Source organism: Botryllus schlosseri, chromosome 13 (assembly GCF_051294905.1).
Source record: "Botryllus schlosseri isolate E-star chromosome 13, Bs_hap1, whole genome shotgun sequence".
Taxonomy (NCBI): domain Eukaryota; kingdom Metazoa; phylum Chordata; class Ascidiacea; order Stolidobranchia; family Styelidae; genus Botryllus; species Botryllus schlosseri.
The window spans coordinates 17619908-17638913 of record NC_137248.1 but is presented as its reverse complement, the minus strand read 5'-3'; the positions used below and the strand labels follow the sequence as shown (position 1 = coordinate 17638913).

Sequence of the window (19006 nt, the reverse complement as noted above, 5' to 3'; positions counted from 1 at the left end):
AAACCTCAACTTACCATTATCATGTTTGCCTCTATCCTGCTGATATTTGTCCTTGAAATCAGTGTAATCTGTGATGCAACGGCGTACGCATTATAGTATTTCCATGAAGACATTGAATCGTTGTGCGTGAACAATCAATGTATCGATTTTGCTGCTAAACCATCTTTATTAATTGTGACCTCACCTCGATACCACGCTCCTTGAAAACCGAAGTGTAAAACGTAAATGGCTGCTAGTCCGGCTGTTGCTACTATGAATAGCAAGAACTGGATTATCGTAACTTTTCGCGTATGTCTTTCTTTGAATTGTCCCGGCTCGTTTTTCGAACGCTTCTCTGAATCTAAAGATCATTTTTTCGTTACGTCAGTGACTATTGCTGATGAAGCGACATATCTGTTAATATATTCTTGAGTATCATCACCGTGAATGGTCACTCCGTCTTCGTGTCGCCCACCGAATGACTCCTCATACACATGGTATTCGACTGACGACATCTTGACGAAGAATATTATTCACATCGACTGTCGATCAACAATCTATAGGTCTCAACCAATATTGGAGAGCCATGTATTAATACAGAAGAAAATATGGTTAACAAACGGGTGTTTAGTTGCATTGAATCATTTTGTTTGACGCCGCTACAAGAAAAGGGTAATGCACTCATTTTCTTTCTCTATGTAACTGACCCATACATTAATGTGGATGTAGAATATTCAAAATTAAAACTGCGATATACCGAATTTGAAAAAGACGGAATCGCGAAATAAGCAATGTGACAAACAAGTCGTCATTGGATGTCACTAACGCACAATCCTTTATAAAAGATTCTATATGTCATCTCGAACGTGGATGCGAACCTGTGACGTCAAGTGGCGCCATATTGCTAATTCTAACCACATTTTTGTGAAGTAATATATTGATATACGTACGTACGTACACGATACCTAGCGATGACTCGCAATGCTGAAGTACATGCTGATGTTTTAAGCATCACCAAATGTTCCAACTGGCACAATCAAATGCTATATTTAATTCCATAAAATCAATATATTGCCAGCAATTTCGACGAGAACTTGCAAGACAATTTAAGCTTACGCCTAACGGCAAGGGTGGCTGACGTTTACGGCCAAAGGGCCACATGAGATTTACGAACTATTGCGCGGGCCACTTAAATGTTCACAACAGTTTGTTAGTCGTCCGATAGGAGCATACCGGATTAGGTAACGGTGGAAACAAAACTTATCTTCCTACGCATCAAAGTCGATAACAGTTATGTCATGAAAACTTGGCGTGCATTAACGTCCTACCCGCGCGAAACGCGAAAATTTTGTAAAGAAGATAAATGAATTCGGTCAATAATAGTGTTGCTTGTATATATTCCAGGTTGCCTGTGTATACCGCTGGGCCCATTTGACAAGTGCATGCTGGCGCTGGCAGGTTCTTGCACATATTAATAACGGAGGCTTCAGCGGACATGCGTCTATTATTTTGTGCCAAAGTTTCATCGCCGACGATCTTTCCATGTATTCACACTGCATTGGCACACGCAAAGCCGCATTCATTTCAATATGAATATACTATTTAATTGTATATTGAAGTTCTGTACCTCCAAGAAGCTCTGCAAAGCCGCATGTTGAACAACACGTTCCTTCATGATCGCGAATATACTTGGGGTGCGTTCTGGGTGACGTTTACGAAATGATTTGAAAACCATTCGTGAAAACACGACCGTTCGAAGTGAACTGGTAGTGGTTTCAAAACCACCCCGTTCCGACTCGTAGTTTTCGCGCCAATGGTCTCGAAAATCCAATCGTTCGTAGTGAGTCTCGCTCGACTACGGCGGGCGTTCGTAGTGTCGCGAAACGCGAAATTATATTCGTGCTAGCATGCTACTACGAACGTGTGCTTTCGTGCTTGTTGCTAACGCGAAGCTACATGTTGCAGGTGGCAGGAGTGGATCGACATTGCTAATATATTGGTCATGGAGGTGGCAGCTTTTGAATAGTGGTTCTATTGAGTGGATTTGTAGTATGTCATCGCAAACAGAGTATATATTTATGTAGTGTATATGGTAGTTTGTAGGGATATATATAGGCCTACACGGGTACACCAGTTCATATAGTAATGATATATGTTTTGCAGAGAGTGTTTTTATTTCACAGGTTTGAAAATAGGCTATACCAGTGTAAAGATGTTAGGGGTACACGGTACAATTTGGAGCGAAAGGGAAGTGCCGTAGTTGGTAGTAGCCTTGTTCAAACCAGAGATGCAGAGTATGATTACATCAATTCGAAAGAATGATGACATTTTCAAGCTAGTAGCTAAATTTCTCGCAAATCAATATCTATTGAAGCGCAGATTGTTGGATGGCTTTCTAAGTAATGGAAGAGTAGGGCAGGCTTATATCAGTCGGCGGTTATTTGAAATTTCACGAAAAAGTAAGAATAAAATAGGGTTAGCATATTTTTGTGAGGCAAATTCCGGACAGTCCTTAGCGCTCATTAGCGGATTTTAAAATGATGAATGACAAAATGCGTGTCAATATCAAGACACACTATAGCAAAGCTTTGCGTATTGACCAGAGGTGGTCACGATCCTGATCAGGAGCCGCTGTAATGATACGTCGGTGCATTTATGTGGTTGTGTGTCGTAACCAGGACCGAAACAACAGCCCCCTCCTATCCAGATAAACACTGATCTTGAGCCCATCATATGGCAATCGATGCAACTTCTGGGGGGCCTACTATATACATCAGGTTTCTATAAGCATCTGGTCGATAAACTTTGTGACTGAAATCTGTCAATAATATTGGTATACTTCCATATATTAGCCTACTATAATTAGCGGTAGAGCTGGTGGAGGATGATGACTTCGAAAATGCAGGGAACGTAATTATACATCGTAAAGTCAAGTCATTTCACACGGAAAAGACTTTTTATGAGCCTGAATGCCGGTCCGCACCAGCAGATTGCACATCCTGTGGTTTTCAACCTTTTATGATCGCAACTCCATTTCTAATTTGAAAATGTTCTGTGGCCCAGCTCAAAATTTGATAAGCTGGATACTGAAAAACCGTCAGCACCTTTGCCCAGGCTTACGGCCTACTTTGGGAGCTGATTACGCTCAACATCTTCGCGAACCCCAGAATAAAGGCGAACGAGCCCCGGTTCAGAGCCACTATATCGCTGACTAAAGCATCTAAATGGCTTTAACCGACTCTAGGAATATACCGCTATCCTATAATTGCGATTACAGTTAGACTTATTTCAGTAATTGATGGTTAATTTTATTTATTTTTGATTGCATGTTTTGCGAGGGCGGCGGTCCTCATATCAAAAGCAATGAATGTGGCACTAAATAGCGCACAGCGCGAAGAAAAATTCCAAGTGGCATATATATCTGCCCTAAAATAATATGGTTTATGTTGATTTACGAAAAAAGTTTGAACCTATTTCAAGCCTTCTGAATAACGGACATTTAGGGATATTTTAGAATTTTCTCCCGGACGCAGTTTGAACAGTTAAATTCCGGACATGTGCGGGAAATTCCGGACGTATGGCAACCCTAGAACAAAAGGGCACACCAAATGAATATGATGGAGATAGCACAACCATTGCCGTACTATTACAATGCGCAATCAGTCATTTTACTTTATATATACTGAGTTTTACTACATTTGAATATATGTCTGGCTACATGTAAGCGATAGGTGGGGTGCGATAGCGACCAAAATTTATTCCCTTCGAGACCAATAATTTAATAATCACTGGCGCAACGTATGCCGTTACCAGCTGCAGAAAAACGGTTAGTGGTATTCCTTGTTCGAAACGTTAAATATTACTAAATTGAATGTTTGGAACGCAAGCTGGTAATGATCGCTACACACAAAAGGTTACCGGCCACACACTTACACTAATCTACAAGCCTTCGCGCAACCCCAAATATTCGCTCAGTTTTGAAAACAAAAATACACCATCTACCACAATGCGCATCTGACCACACGTCTAATGCATTACGATGGCTTATGCTGGTGCATAAAATGAACTGTACATCAATTGAGCTTTAAACGAACATAACCATTTATATATATTCCACACAAAACAAAAACATTATGCAACATTATGACAGAATATTTATTGCAAATCGATGTGACTAATGCGCTGTTCCCTTTAAGATACTAGTTCATAAATGCGAAATTAACATCGACTTATCTCTACAGCAGTCATAATGTGACTACTGCTCGGGCCTAATTACTTCATCAGAAACCTAAGTATGACTTGAGTGTGTGTCTCACCACCCGGGAACCCTGGGTGGAACTGGCTCAGGAAACCACTAATGCTCCACGGAACACAGCTAACGACCACTGGTCTAAATCTAATGAATAGACATGGAAGGCATCTAAATTACAGTTGTGAAATTAGAAACAATGTCTGATGTACAGTTACCTGACTAATATGAAAACATTGACATCCGGAAATCGGATGCATTAAGACTTACCTGAGTGGGCTGTTTGTTTCGATTCTGTAATGGCTACATAGCTGTAATGGAAAAGGGGGCGATAAAATGCGTGGAAGGATATTACTCAATCAGCTTTACACTCAATTACCAGGGATCACGTCTAATCTATCGTCAATTATTGGGATGGTGGCCTACCATTCGTTCACAGAGTCGGTTTTAACCTGGAAATAGCATAATGAACGGCATTCTATTCTACACAATTACTGCGATGTTCTTCGCAGTTATTTCCATCTCGAACCTCATGTATGTCGTCAGCGTCTGCATCAGTGATGAGCATCGGACGGACTCGCATAGCATTCGGTCTGGATATTGAAAAATTTTATGGCAGTCGGATAGGATTAGGATACTAACATGGATTGTTTTCGGATGTTGTCGGATAGTTGCAAACAGATGTGAGCTCACAGAAAGAAGTCATCAATTCGATAACTAAATACAGATAGTTAGTTGACACCGTGAGATATGGCTGGTAGCATAACAGGGTAATGTTGATCTCTCATACTTGTAAAATTCCATGTTAACTATTAGGTTTTATAACTTATTGATATTTATTGGGATCATATGGTTCAATGATTGTGGTTGTGTTATATGTTAATTGCCTAAAAATTTCTGTCCTTTGTCATTCGCCTTCGATCCGAGGCGAAACTTCCCTACTTTGATCCGCACACTTACTTCAAAATAGTAGCGTTGTCTATTTGCGTTAACATTCCAATAATTAAAAGTTTAATTTCTATTTTTGCTCATTCCATTTATACTATTAGAGATCTTCTAGTTCAGAACTGTATCTCAGCTCAGTTGTGCAATTGATATTCTGCGACAACGCTTTTCGATACGGATTTTTTGGATTCTTGGACGAGATTTTCGGATATGTTCGGATAGTTGGATGAGATTCTTCGGATCTGGACGGATAGTTTCACAGACACTCATGACGGAGGGATTCGGATTTTCAAAAATCAACATCCGCTCATCACCGGTGTGCATGGAGTGAGTTTAGTGATTTTTGATTGGTAGGCTGTATAGGAAGTTACATGCTACATGTCACCTATAATGTATTGGGGAAATGAGGAGAGAGCACTACCAAATTATGGTAACGGTGTAGTCACCGATTAATCGAAGACGGGGATAACACATAGCATTTGCATCGTAAGGTTGCAGAACAATAAGATGGGAAGTAACCGAACTGTTAATGCCAGCGGAAACGCGTGGCGTTATGTCGGTTATTTTATCGGTCATGACATCCAGAATGCTGACTTTCCTGAGTCGGCTACCTCACCTTAGTGGTAATAATGAGTATCAAAGACTACTACTACTCGTGAAAAATGAGAGGGGCTTGTTTTTAGCCTCAGCTAATTATAAACGCGATGAAACATCTTTATCTCAATATCGCGCGTTGCTGGCACCCGTAGATTGATCTCCAGTTTATATTTGGTAAGACACATCGGAACTAAAGGTTCGAAAAACATGCTGAAGGTGTCGGTTCATCACACCGTTATTGAATGTATGCTAATCCGTAGTGCATGCATCGTGACTGTGAACTCATTAATGCCGCTGTTTTCATCACCAAACTTACCCAATGGGCCATATAGCAAACGACACATTGAGAATTGAGATTGTAACATCTTGTTTAATGTCCATTGCCAATTGATTTTATTCGAAACACGAGCGTTCGGACCTCTGCATCTTCATTTGGTGTTAAAGATGAAATTATTGAATTGACAGTGCAAGCCATATAAGCAGGGTTGCCATCGACATAGACCCAAAAATAAGGACAGTCGAAAAATTAGATTAGCATTAAGAAGCGTTTTCTACATACTTATACGAGCCGTGGCCTATCACACCAGAAATAATCTGCTCCAGCAACTCCTAGTTATTAGAAAGTGCTTCATGGATCTTACGACAGCTCAGGTCTACGTTTACCTTTACTCAAGGCGCTTCGTCAGTTTCCCCACCCCCCGAAAAACACTTTAGTCCTGACCCCCCCCTCCATAGCGTGCTAAACCGAACTTCTTCTGCTCGTTGTGATTAGAGGCATCAACAGAGATGGAAAAAAGCTGTACACCAAGTTCAGACAATATCATTTTTTGACCATGGAGCAAGAATATTATTTTGAACAATTGCGATGTGCAATCGCTGCTGAGGAATGATTGCTGGTGTTTGACTGTATACAATGCCCAGATACCCGCAGTAGCGCAGCTGCCTTGTAGTCTGTGGTCGTTGATGCTGATGGATTTGTGAAAAAATCATTCATCGACTTGCTCGAATTAATCAGTATGACACACTTCTTGTGTTTTTGGGTATCAATGTGAGTTGAAATAGCGGTCTTTCCTATGGCCTCCAGGTTAATGTCACAATTAGAGATATTGCAATGTTCGAAATACTCGCGCCCTTCATGCTCCGTCTGATGCCTTTCAATTCTCTCTCACTATCGTCACGAAAAACGTTTTTACGCTTTCTCATTTTAAATAATCAGATTTAGCGTTATTATTAGCTAAAACTATCATGTGCAATATAAATAGATAAATTTATCAATGGTTTATAGCTTTACTACTTTTTAACCAAAGTGTTGTCTGCACTGCGCCCTTTTTTACTATGTAATAAATGCCGCCTTCCCCACAGCCTATTCTGCTGTAGACTATAGCCTACAGCAGAAACCTGGTACTGCTGTTTACTGCTAAAATGACGTCCGCTGCAATAGCTTGGTACCGCCGAAACTGCTATGCCACCCACTATGCCCTAGATCAGTGGTTCTTAACCTTTTTCATATCGTTACCCCTCAGAAGAAAATGACGGGATGAAATTACCTCCTTTAAAAAATAACAAATTACAGCTTGCACTCAATTAATCATTAAATTGCCAATCGCAAACTTATTTCGATGTTTCGTTTTGATGGATACTATTGCAGAAAATCTTATTTCACAGCAATAAGTTGAGGGAAATTCAATCAGAAAGTTCGATGCCATTATGACGAAGATTGGTTATTCATTTTGAAGGCGAACCCGAAAGGTTCCAATATCTTCTCCTCGTTTCTTCAAAGGCATTTTGATGCTGTCATAGTTAATTTTTCTGACTAGACTAGACCACTACACTTTTCAATATACTAACAACTATATTTCTACGATGTTTGTACTGCATTATAGGTGTAAATCTGAACTTAGACGCCCCTTGTTATCTTCCAATTCGGCAGCATGCGTAACAATATATGATCCTCACACTACTGCAAAATAAATTGGACTTATCTAGCACCATTAAACTGCATTCGAGCCTGTTATTCATAATTAGTAGTGGTTACTATGATATCACAGCCGCTATGGTGTGTTAAGCGAAACAAAATATATACAAGCTCGTAAAAATATATGTTAGCCTACATTCATCTTTACGTTTGAAAATATTTCACTGCAGCGTTACATGTTTATAAAGAATATCAATATGAATTACCCCCCGACAATTGGTAAATTACCCCTTTGGGGGTAATTACCCCCAGGTTAAGAACCACTGCCCTAGATATTTCACTACTAGACGCCACGGGAGTTCCTTTCATTTATGATGTCATAAGATCTCGACTTAGAGCTATATTTTAGAATATTATGAAACACAGATACCAGAGGAAACGATCGAAGTTCTGTATAGTTGTTGAAAATAAGACAAAATAAGGACGCATGTCGAAAATAAGGACATTTCTTAGAAATAAGGACAGTCGAGTTTTCTAAGACCTGGCCATTCAAACTAATGACAAATCTTAGAAATGAGGACGGTATGGCAACCCTGCATATAAGGTGTGACAAGCTACGTTGATCTCAAATGATTTATAAAATTTCCTTACAACTAGGGTTACCCTATTTTGGAATCGGTAAAGGAGGACACTTATTCAAAATTTTCAAACGTAGAATGCCGGAGTAAAATCCTCAAAAAATGATGAATTTATCCCACTTTGAGGTGGGTTGACTAAAAAACAGCTTATCACTTTCGTTCGAACCACGAATTTCCTATTTAGCGTCATTTCTGCCCATTTTAGCTCGAATCTATATCCTATATTAGCCCTAAAAGCTGTGAAGTAGGACGTATTACCCAAAAGTAGTCATTTAGGCGTCATCTGAGGACATTTTCAAAAACCGGAAAATGGAGGACAAACCCTCCTAAATGAGGACGTATGGTAACCCTACTTACAACACCTTAGCAATAAGACATACGATAAAAAGTCTGAAGCATCAGGGAATCTTCTTTAGGTAATCGCATTTTAAAAAGAGGATAACTTATGTGCCATGCTCCCCGCGTGCACACCTGATAAAATTCTGAACAAAACTAGTCAAAGTTCTTTTGAACGACGGATGGCATTTATTCTCCCTGGCCTACACATTACAAGTGTAATCGCTTGGTGGATCGTTCCCATTGTGAACCAATGCTACGTAGCGTGTGTTTGATGATATAAGCATGACTTTGGAGGCAGATTCGTGGTGCCGGAGTCGGTATTCCGGTGGAGTCGGAATCACGCAAAGATTGCAACACTTTTGAGTTGGAGCTGGAGACGGAGTTACGGACGGCATACCTGACTGGAATCGTAGTCAGAGCTCCTTAAAATTCTCTGGACACCCACTCCGACTCCAACTACATTAGGATATAGTGAAAAGATTTCTTATGCTCTAAAAATGCTAATAGTTTCAAATAAAATTTGTATGTTCTTTATTATAAAATCGAATTTGTGGGCACCACTGTTGCACTATATAAATATTTTTCGGTAATATAAGAACTATAATGCCAAATTTTCTTTCGTCCCTCTTCTCACTTTGGTAATAGTAATATTAACTTCTGTATCTTAAGGATCCAATAGTTGGAAATCTAATTGCAACTATGGGTTGATGCATCAGGCGGGTTGCTTGTCAACACCTCGAAGTTAATTTCCATGTACATTGGATAATAATCACGACAAAAATTCGATTCTGAAATTGCAAAGCATTAATAGCATTGCATATACGTGTCTGAATCTATTGAATGTAATATATAATTTACATAATATAACATTAACGCAGTGACTTTTCATTAGCTACTAAAATTCAAGTCAATATTTTTATCACGATGGTAGCCGGATCTTTCAATTTCGCTTGAACGCAATATTCGCAATAGTAATTTCGTCATCCTTGAAATCTTCATTTCTTCAAAAAATATTGCACCAGACGCGACACACGATGACATTTGCTAAATCGCGATTTCGCAGATGTATTTCTGTTTGATCGCGCAGCGATAGTCATTGACCACCAGCTTGTATTGACTGCTATCGAGCTTGTATTGACTAGTATCGAGAATGTGACCACAATCCTCGCCACCATACTTATTGTTTGGCTCACCGGCCAACCATTCTGTTGTGATAGTGTTCATCTCTCCACCGTCCGACCATTTCCATTCTCCCTCTGTTTGGCGATCATCAAATCCGATCCAGGCGTTAAAACATTTGGCATCTATTATATTTCTGAAGAAAATTATTTCGATTTTATTATTGATATTAAAAATAGTGACAATTTTCGATCCTTTCTTAAAAGTTGTAAAACCGTGCCATAATATTGTGAATACTCTCGGAAAAATTTGTAGTATGAGCATACAAACGATTTGCACCCGATATAGTCAAGGTATACCATATGGAATGGTTCTGATGATAACGACCGTGAAACACTGCATAATGATGTAGGCTGGATGGCGGTTTTTGACGAAGGATCCATATTAACCCCGTATTTCCAATTGCCAATGTCTATCAGGGTTGTAAATCAAGTCACAAGTCAATAAAATGTCAGTGTCGGTCTTGGCCGTCTGAGTCCCGAGTCATATGACTTGATTCGAGTCAGTATACACTGTGCAGCGCAAATTTCTTGGTTGCTAAAGTATTGACGGTTGTCAGTATACATTTTGACGCTGAATCCAAAATTGTTATTCGTTTTCTTCGATCAAGTCTAGTTTGTTGGTAAATTGCATTTGCAATTTTCGATCAGTTCAGCTGCGTCTTGCGATTGCGATTTGTGATATCATAACAATCATTTAGCAATTGAATTACGCACGGCTTCTAACAGTAAATCCATATATATTGACTCGAAGAACTTGTCGCGTACCTCTTATGACGAGCAACCGGCACGATAATGGATACAGATGAACAGAGATGGATTCAAAACAAATGGCGAATTGTGACGCAATAATGGAAATTTATAAATAATATGAATGGGAATTTAACCATAGCAACAATGCAGCGTATATAGCAACTAGCAACTTTAAAGGTCAACTGCATCTCTATAGACAACTTTGCGGAATCATGTTCAGAACTTTTTTTTATACCGAAATTACCGACTTTCCGTGTTTCAACTCAATCGGAAATTGCCGTAATTTTGACTGAAAGTCCCAATATTGGCATGTTTACGGAAAAAGCAGAATGTGCATTGTGACGTCAAGTACATGACATCTCTATTCTCACCACAGCGGATATGTGTGTTCGCCAAGACGCTGGGCGAATATTTGAGTTAGTTGTATGGCGAAGGACTCGCTTGTATGGTGTTAAAACTGAGTCTGAGTACTTGAATGTAAGTATGAAATGCGGACGCGCATCAGGTGGTGATTCGCTCGATCCCATATCAGTGGAACCGCTATCAGCTTCGTATAATGATGGGTCGGTTGGTAATCTGTAGTGTGATCAGCGTTAAAGCTAAATGAAATGCAGTATGGTAGCGGCCTATGTATAATTTGGTGGATTACCTCGTTTCAATTAGGAATCTTGCTACAATCAATCACAGGTGTTGATATGAAGGTTGCCAGCTTAGATGCCAACTATCAGGGAGAGTTTGTGCTGACAGAATAAGAGTGAATCACAGCATTACCATGATTTCAATCAGCTTGTTGGAATGGTGATGCATTGAAGATGTCTTACTATAGATATGAACAGGATTATGGCCACAGAATTCTAACATCTAGTTTGATGCATGAGTGAATGAGCCTCATTAAGATGAAACGACGAGTACGTTGCCAAGTAATTTCCTAACACAACTACACTTTTCAGGAAGCTGAGAAACACTGAACAGGAATTTCGTCCAATTGCTATGGGGATTCTGCAGAAAACAACATGGAAAATCCTGCCTGCGCATGTCGTTACTGCCATCCGATCAAAAGTCACATCCAGTAGTTATAAAGGATTTCAATTTTGAAATGCTTCATTGTGAATGAAAATGGCTTTATTGAAAATAGCAAACGCAACAAACTAATCCATCAACACTGCTACTGTATCAGGAAGAGAAATATATCGGGTTTTGTGTCCAGCAATATCATCATCCGAGCTAATTTTGACGATGCCGCTACTCAAATAAAATTGATGAACTGTGCCGTTCCTGGTCTTGTTTTGATGAGTGCATTGACTTCTTCATTGCAGTAATCTAGAGAAAGCAAAAAAATATCACAAGGTGTTATAACACAGTCAGATTGAAGGCAGTATTCCAAACGTTGTATTCTTAAGTATCATTAAATAAAGGATTGCCAACTGCATCCTACAATGATGCGTATGGCTTGTGAATATGGTGAAATCTTATAAGGGTTGTTTTGAACAGTTAACACAGTACTTTACGACAGTTATGGTGATACTGGTACTTTCTCATCTCCGCTGAGCTGCCAACATCTTGAGAGGGACACAGATTACGATATAGTAATGGATCATCGGTATTATCTTGTTGCTTTTGCTGCTTACATGATAAGCAGGCCTACTGACTCATAGGCTACAGCTTCATCAGTCTATGATTTTATCGGGGTTGTAGCCAAGTCGCAAATTTCCGAGTCACAAGTCAATCTCACTTCTATAGTTTTGGCTCGAGTCGCGTCCTTTTCAATTATCCACGGAGACCATAAAAGGTGGTCAGCGATGTAACCATCAGGTCATGCAGTCATCTGGTTACATACTCCCTTTTCAGTAACTAATGCCACTACTTCATTCAATGAGTGAAGTGGCTTAATTTTAGAATACTTCCACTTCAAAAGTTTTTGAAGGCATATACTTAATTCTACATGTATACTTGAGTGCAAAGAATAACTATACTTTCATTACCACCACAGTCAATACTAATAGAAACGGTTAGTTACACTCTTATAGTACTAGCTGACTCAATACATTTTCACTTACCGATTTCGGACAGAACCGGTACGTAGCTTTAGAGGAGTACAGGTATTCCTGCGTGAAAATGAAGTGTGGACGGGAGTACATGCGATAGTTGCCTGTGTTCGGTAGTCAACTAGCTTGTGTATCTCGGATACTTCATTGGAGCAAGACGGTTGAAAGTGATCCGCGCATAAATATGATTCTGTGCGCAATTTCGGTCTTCACGATGTTCCGCACTGTTCAGCTATAGGCGTCCGGTCGGCTGCCGGCATATGGCTTGTGAAAACGATGTAAGGACACTTTGAGTACCGCATATTGCGTATTGTAGCAGCCATACGCGACATAACGTCTACCTCCATTCCCCATCTTCTTAATAGCTTTAATGATCACACTGAAATACTCAAATTCACAGCAACAGGGATAACCTTATGCAAACCAGGTATCAAGACTTCTGCTGTGTCAGTTACATGACGTCATTTCATAGCTGAATGATTTCATATCCGTTTTTCGGCTTTTCGATTTATAATTTAAATTACTTGAAAACTATAAGGTATTTTCAATTTTCATTATTTTATTGATATTCCTAACCACATAATGTACGAAATAAGGCAAAGTCATTTTGAAGATGCAGTTGACCTTTAAGAAGTAGTGCCAGTGAGGAATAACATACAAATACAATGAGACAATTCAGCAACACAGAAAAAAGATTGTACAAAAACACGAACGAACAGCTAAACAACGACAATTAGTGTGAGATTTTAAGATTATACAAAAATTATTTCTGGCGAAAAAGGACCGGGTTGTTTAGTTGGATGAAAGTGGATTCCAAAGCTGTTAAATGAGATATGGATCTGCCCTTGGATAAAACTGAAAACATGTCGTCTGAATAGTTTGAGGCGTAAGACGGGTTGGCGATCAAATGCTGGCCGATTGAAGAACTGCATGCCAACACTTGGCTGTACGATTGGGATTTTGACAGGGTTGTAACCAAGTCATAAGGTTCCGGGTCACAAGTCAATCTCACTTTTATAGTTTTGACTCGAGTCAAGTCGAGTCATTTTCAATTCACCCCCGTGTCAATTCCGAGTCCAAGTCACGGATTAGAGTGTCGAGTCCGATTCATAGTGTTTTGACTCGAGTCCGAGTCGAAGTCATTGTGTCGACTGTTCAGTTCCGTGTTAAGTCGAGTGAAACCCACTTTTTATGACTCTGGTCGGTGATATCGAAAGCTTTGCATTCATAATATACTAATTTTCCTCACATTTAACAGTTTCTGGTAGCATTTTAAAGTACCAGTACCGATGGACGAAACTATAATAGTGTGATAACTTTACTATTCTTCAAAATTACAATGAAATGCCTGTCTTGGTAGACCCAGTCTCGAGTCATATGACTTAATCCGAGTCATGCGCAATGACTCGATTACAAGTCGAGTCAATACGCCAATTGAGTCGAGTCGAGTCGAGTCATTTTTCATTTTTACGAAAATGACCTGAGTCAAGTCGAGTCACCGAAAAATCGCGACTCCAGTCATTGCAACCCTAGATTTTGATGCGTGTTTACATTGCTGAGTGACATTTTCAGATTCAGGAGACTGTGTATGTACAATTGTACATACACCTTCCTTGGCTTAGCTCTGTTTCCAATAGATTCACCAAATCAATCAGATCATGCGTCGAATCGTGTTACAACATTGTTAATGCGAGGATTGTATGTACAACGAAACAAATTTTGCCCAATGCGCGAAAGGATGTGCTGCCTGCTTTTCATCAAAGTATGGTCATAGATGAATACAAATGCCACTGCGACAGTCGGTACGTGGGACGAACATCCCAACGCTTGCTAACACGTATCAAACAGCATGTTCCTAAGGGGATAAGATCGGCATCGCAATCTCCTGATTCTGAAAATGTCACTCAGCAATGTAAACACGCATCAAAATCCCAATCGTACAGCCAAGTGTTGGCATGCAGATCCTCAATTGGCCAGCATTTGATCGACAACCCGTCTTGCGCCTCAAACTATTCAGACGACATGTTTTCAGTTTTATCCCAGGGTAGATCCATATTTCATTTAACAGCTTTGGAATCCACTTTCATCCAACTAAACAACCCGGTCCTTTGTCACCAGAAAGAATTTTTGTATAATCTTAAAACCTCACACTAATTGTCGTTGTTTATCTGTTCGTTCGTATTTTTGTACAATTTGTTTTCTGTGTTTCTGCATTGTCTCATTATATTTGCATGTTATTCCTCACTGGCACTACTGCTTCAAGATGCTTGTTGCTATATACGTTGCATTGTTGCTATGGTTGTATTTCCATTCATGTTCTTTATAAATTTTTATTATTGCGTCACATTTCTCCATTTGGTTTTGAATCCATCTCGGTTCTGTATCCTTTATCGTGCCGGTTGCTCTTGATAAGAGACACGTGAAAAGTTCTTTGAGTCAATGTATAGGAATTAACTGTTAAAAGCCGTGTTCAAGTTTTGTACCACCAATCATTTAATCAATTGAATTTAGTTTGGATGAAGCGTTTATAAAATAGTTCAACTATCACGAAGACCATTCCCTCATATTGCTTCAAGATGTTTATGGATTTATATCAGCTTTGGACATGGGCATAGTCTACAGTTCGGCAGATTGCGATTGTTTTTGGATTTATCTGTAAAGAGTTTAATGGCAGTAGTACTACACAATGTAAATGCGATTGGTTCTGATGGTTTTGTTACTTTTGGACAATCAGTGAAGCACACTGAATTATCTGAAGAGGGGAAATTCCTTTTGAATTCTCTTCAGTTTAGCCGACACAAATGGAAAATATGTGGTGAAGTAAAAATAAGTTCGATACTAATTGGGTTACAGGCCGGTTACACTCAGAGGTGGTCAGTAACGAAGTACTTCTACTTTTTCGAAGTACTCAAGTAGCTTTCCTCTACTTCTGGTACTTACTCAAGTAGATCTGATTTTAGCTACTTCTACTTCGTAATATTTTGTGATCTACTTACTTACTTGTCGCTATTTTCAGTTTGTCAAGTAGAAGTAGTTCAATCTTCCAATCAGGAAGATAGCCGGAGGAATCTCGGGGCTGTTTTCACAGACTATCAACATTTAATTTTCATAAAAGTTTAGTAAAGCCCAGAATTTCCGTTGCGCTTCGCGCGCAGTGCTGGATACGGAGTACCAGTATGATTTCGCGAAACTATCGGTGAATATAATTTAGGTAGAGGGTTGGCGTGGTTCCGTTCACACCACATTGTCGCCCTTCGTCCATATCAAATAATTCATCGCAGTATATATGGCTTATCATAACGTTTGAAACTGATGTTTCGCAATCTAGCATTTACTTGTCATATCGTAATCTAGCATGTCCATGGCGTGTCCAAATCTGGAAAAGTGGACTCTGACTTTTTTTTTAGAGCTGTTTTAGCTTACCACCTTTGAAACATTCTGGACTGAAAACATGAAATACATGTTCGGCTTTAGAAGTAGTATTTATATTTTAGTATCATATACTTTGAGTTATAATTATTATCAGTTCATTTGTCTGGATAACATACATGTTGAAGTATAAAAGCAAGTGTAGTAATGCCTTTAATTTCTGGAAATAAATCTACACAATATGGCATTTTTACGGTCCACCATATTTTTTATTAACGTTTACTACTCGCGCAAAGTGTTTACACCGTATTCTATACAACTTCTCCGTATTGCTCTTCGACTAAACTACGGGTCTTTTAATATGGGGAATGGCGCCATACCATGCTATTTTCTAGAACGTGCTGTTCGAGAGAACAGAGGATTAGCATCGCATTTCCATATCAATACTATCATTTTCATCGCATGTTGTGGACAAATACTTATGCTATCGAAAATTGTATACCTGCTGGTATGCATCAATACGAATCAAGCTCGTCACCTATCGCATAGCTCAATTTGCACCATTTTACAATCCATGTGAACGAATTAGGATCGTTTTCATAACTACTTACTTACTTGAGTACTTTTGAAGTCGGTCAATTCTACTTCTACTTCAAGTAGTTTTAGGTTGCTAATGGAAGAAGTACTTCTACTCGTACTTGAGTTGATTTTTTCGTCGCTACTTCTACTTCTACTTGAGTAGATTTCTTGACTACTTTGACCACCTCTGGTTACACTAATCATCCATGTTGTTTTGTTTCTGCGGAATTCGAGGGCTTATGATTGGTAGTACATGTAAATTAGCTTTCCACCCAGAACAACTCTTATATCTGATTTTTAACAGGTAAAATCTGCTTACTTAGTGGATCAAATATGCTTTTGCCACCTCTCCATGCCCGAATGTCTGTGAAAATGAACTTTCTTACTTTTGGCTAGGGTTGCATTTAATACAAATGCTTTTTTAAACACTTTGTTTAAAACATGTTTTAAACAGTGTTTTAAATTGAAGCCTTTAAAAAATTATTTTTTTCAAGTTGCAAAATTGTGCTATAATTGTGTAAATACTTTCCAAAAAAACATGTTGTATGAGCCTACGGACAATTACCACCAGAAATAAGCCGACGTATATCGATATGGGATGGTTGGGACCCTCAAAATAGTCGGTTAAACATTAATAGTACAGATATTACGTCAAAAGAGCTATATTTAACCTATATTTTCAATTGTCAATGTCAATCCACTATATATGACATATATATGACGCAGTGTTGGGATCAAGTCACTACCTTCGAGTCACGAGTCATTTCGAGTCATTGCACATTTTGACTCGAGTCAAGTCGAGTCAATCGATTTTCGAAGGTGACTCGAGTCAAGTCAAGTCACTCGATTTTGGAGGTGACTCGAGTCAAGTCGAGTCAAGTCGAGTCAAGTTAAGTCACAAGTCAAGTCACAATTCAAGTCAAGTTGCGTTTTCTAAGTATGGGGCATGATTACGTCGTTGCATTTCGCGAGCTGTCTGGAATACAGATCGAGTGGTCATTGATTCCGAACTGACGAACGAATATAGAGTTAAGTATACACGCAAAAAGGCGCTGTATCGCTCACATATACGTGGAACTGCTAAACAACGTAAGTAATTGCACAGCCTCAGTTTATAGTTACTGGCCAAAATCGATAATAGAGAATAGAGAAACGAATTGATAAGATGCAGTACATTACCCATTTACAAATTGATATGATACAATTCGAGCCTGCGCCAATGGTTGAGGATGGACTATATAAACTATATTCTAATTCAATTTCAATAAAATAAGAGGTTTCGTTAAAGTAAGAACAGAAATAGACATCTTGCTATTAAATTACTTCACTACTAATTTACGACAACGTAAGCTTCGATCACTTCGTTTGCGGTCAATTTATTTGTGAGAGAACAATGGAGGCTCAGTAAAACGCACAATCATTGAATGATTGGTCGCTATCACGGGTAACACCAGCGTTTCGCGAACAATCCGAACAGATGCAAGATACAGTGATTTATATCGACACCGATTACTTGATGACTTGAAATTGACTCGTGAATTTTGCTCCGACTCACGAGTCAATCCACGTTTTTGATACGCCGAGTCAAGTCAATTCAAGTCATTTTACCAAAGTGACTCGAGTCAAGTCAAGTCATACGAAAAAGGTGACTCGAGTCTGACTCGAGTCAAGTCATGACTCGATTCATCCCAACACTGCTATGACGTCACGATTGAATATTCGTGACGCCGTGGCTTAAAAAAAAACAAAAAAGGAAAAACATGTTTTAAATTAGGGCCTGGTTTTTTAAACATGTTTGTTTTCAATTGATTTTTGTTTTAACTGCATACCTAGATTTAGCATTTGGATTACTTTCTTGACAACTGTTGTGAGTACAGCGAATAACAGGAGAGAGATTCCACCGATACCTTAGCCAGATGGAAGAAAGGTAACAAGGTACTGGGATTTAAACATGCTTGCAGAGTTCTTTCCAAATCCACATATAGAAGAAAAGCTTTGAAGCGACATTTATTTGTCAGCATAAATCATTTGCATCCACATTTTTATTGTATTTATCGATTGGATATCACACCGTGCCCCACAACGTTTTCTTGGATAAACTATTTTGAACAATTTGTTTATATTTCACACATTGACGTCGGCAAGTACTTCGCATTTAAAATAAATTTGTGCACAATACTGACCAAGGCTAAAATAATGAATTGTGGGGTGAAAAATATCGACCTGATTGAAAAAATCTGGTTTCATTTTGGAGTTCAGCGCAAAAAGCAATCAAAACATTTTTTACCTTTAAGAACTAATTTTCACACGCAGCAGAGTATTATCTATGTTCAAAAATCCGGTAGGCAATGGATATGCAATTATTTGCTAGTGTAGCGTCGTGGCTCATTTAAAAACTACCAATAGGCACTAAAAAGTGA

The 19006-nt window shown here is 39.0% G+C and overlaps 2 protein-coding genes across 3 annotated transcripts in view; both read right to left on the bottom strand.

Annotated features, from left to right (window-relative positions):
• Positions 1–19006, bottom strand: part of LOC145453611 (uncharacterized) — a 133523-nt gene that overhangs the window by 51585 nt on the left and 62932 nt on the right. The window lies entirely within an intron of this gene.
• The window catches only part of LOC145453528 (C-type lectin-like), a 35361-nt gene continuing 25116 nt past the window's right edge, over positions 8762–19006 (bottom strand). The window contains exon 4 of the mRNA XM_080331495.1: positions 8762–9977. Coding sequence (XP_080187621.1) covers positions 9707–9977 — 271 coding nt within the window. The 3' untranslated portion in view covers positions 8762–9706. The remainder of the gene's footprint in view (positions 9978–19006) is intronic.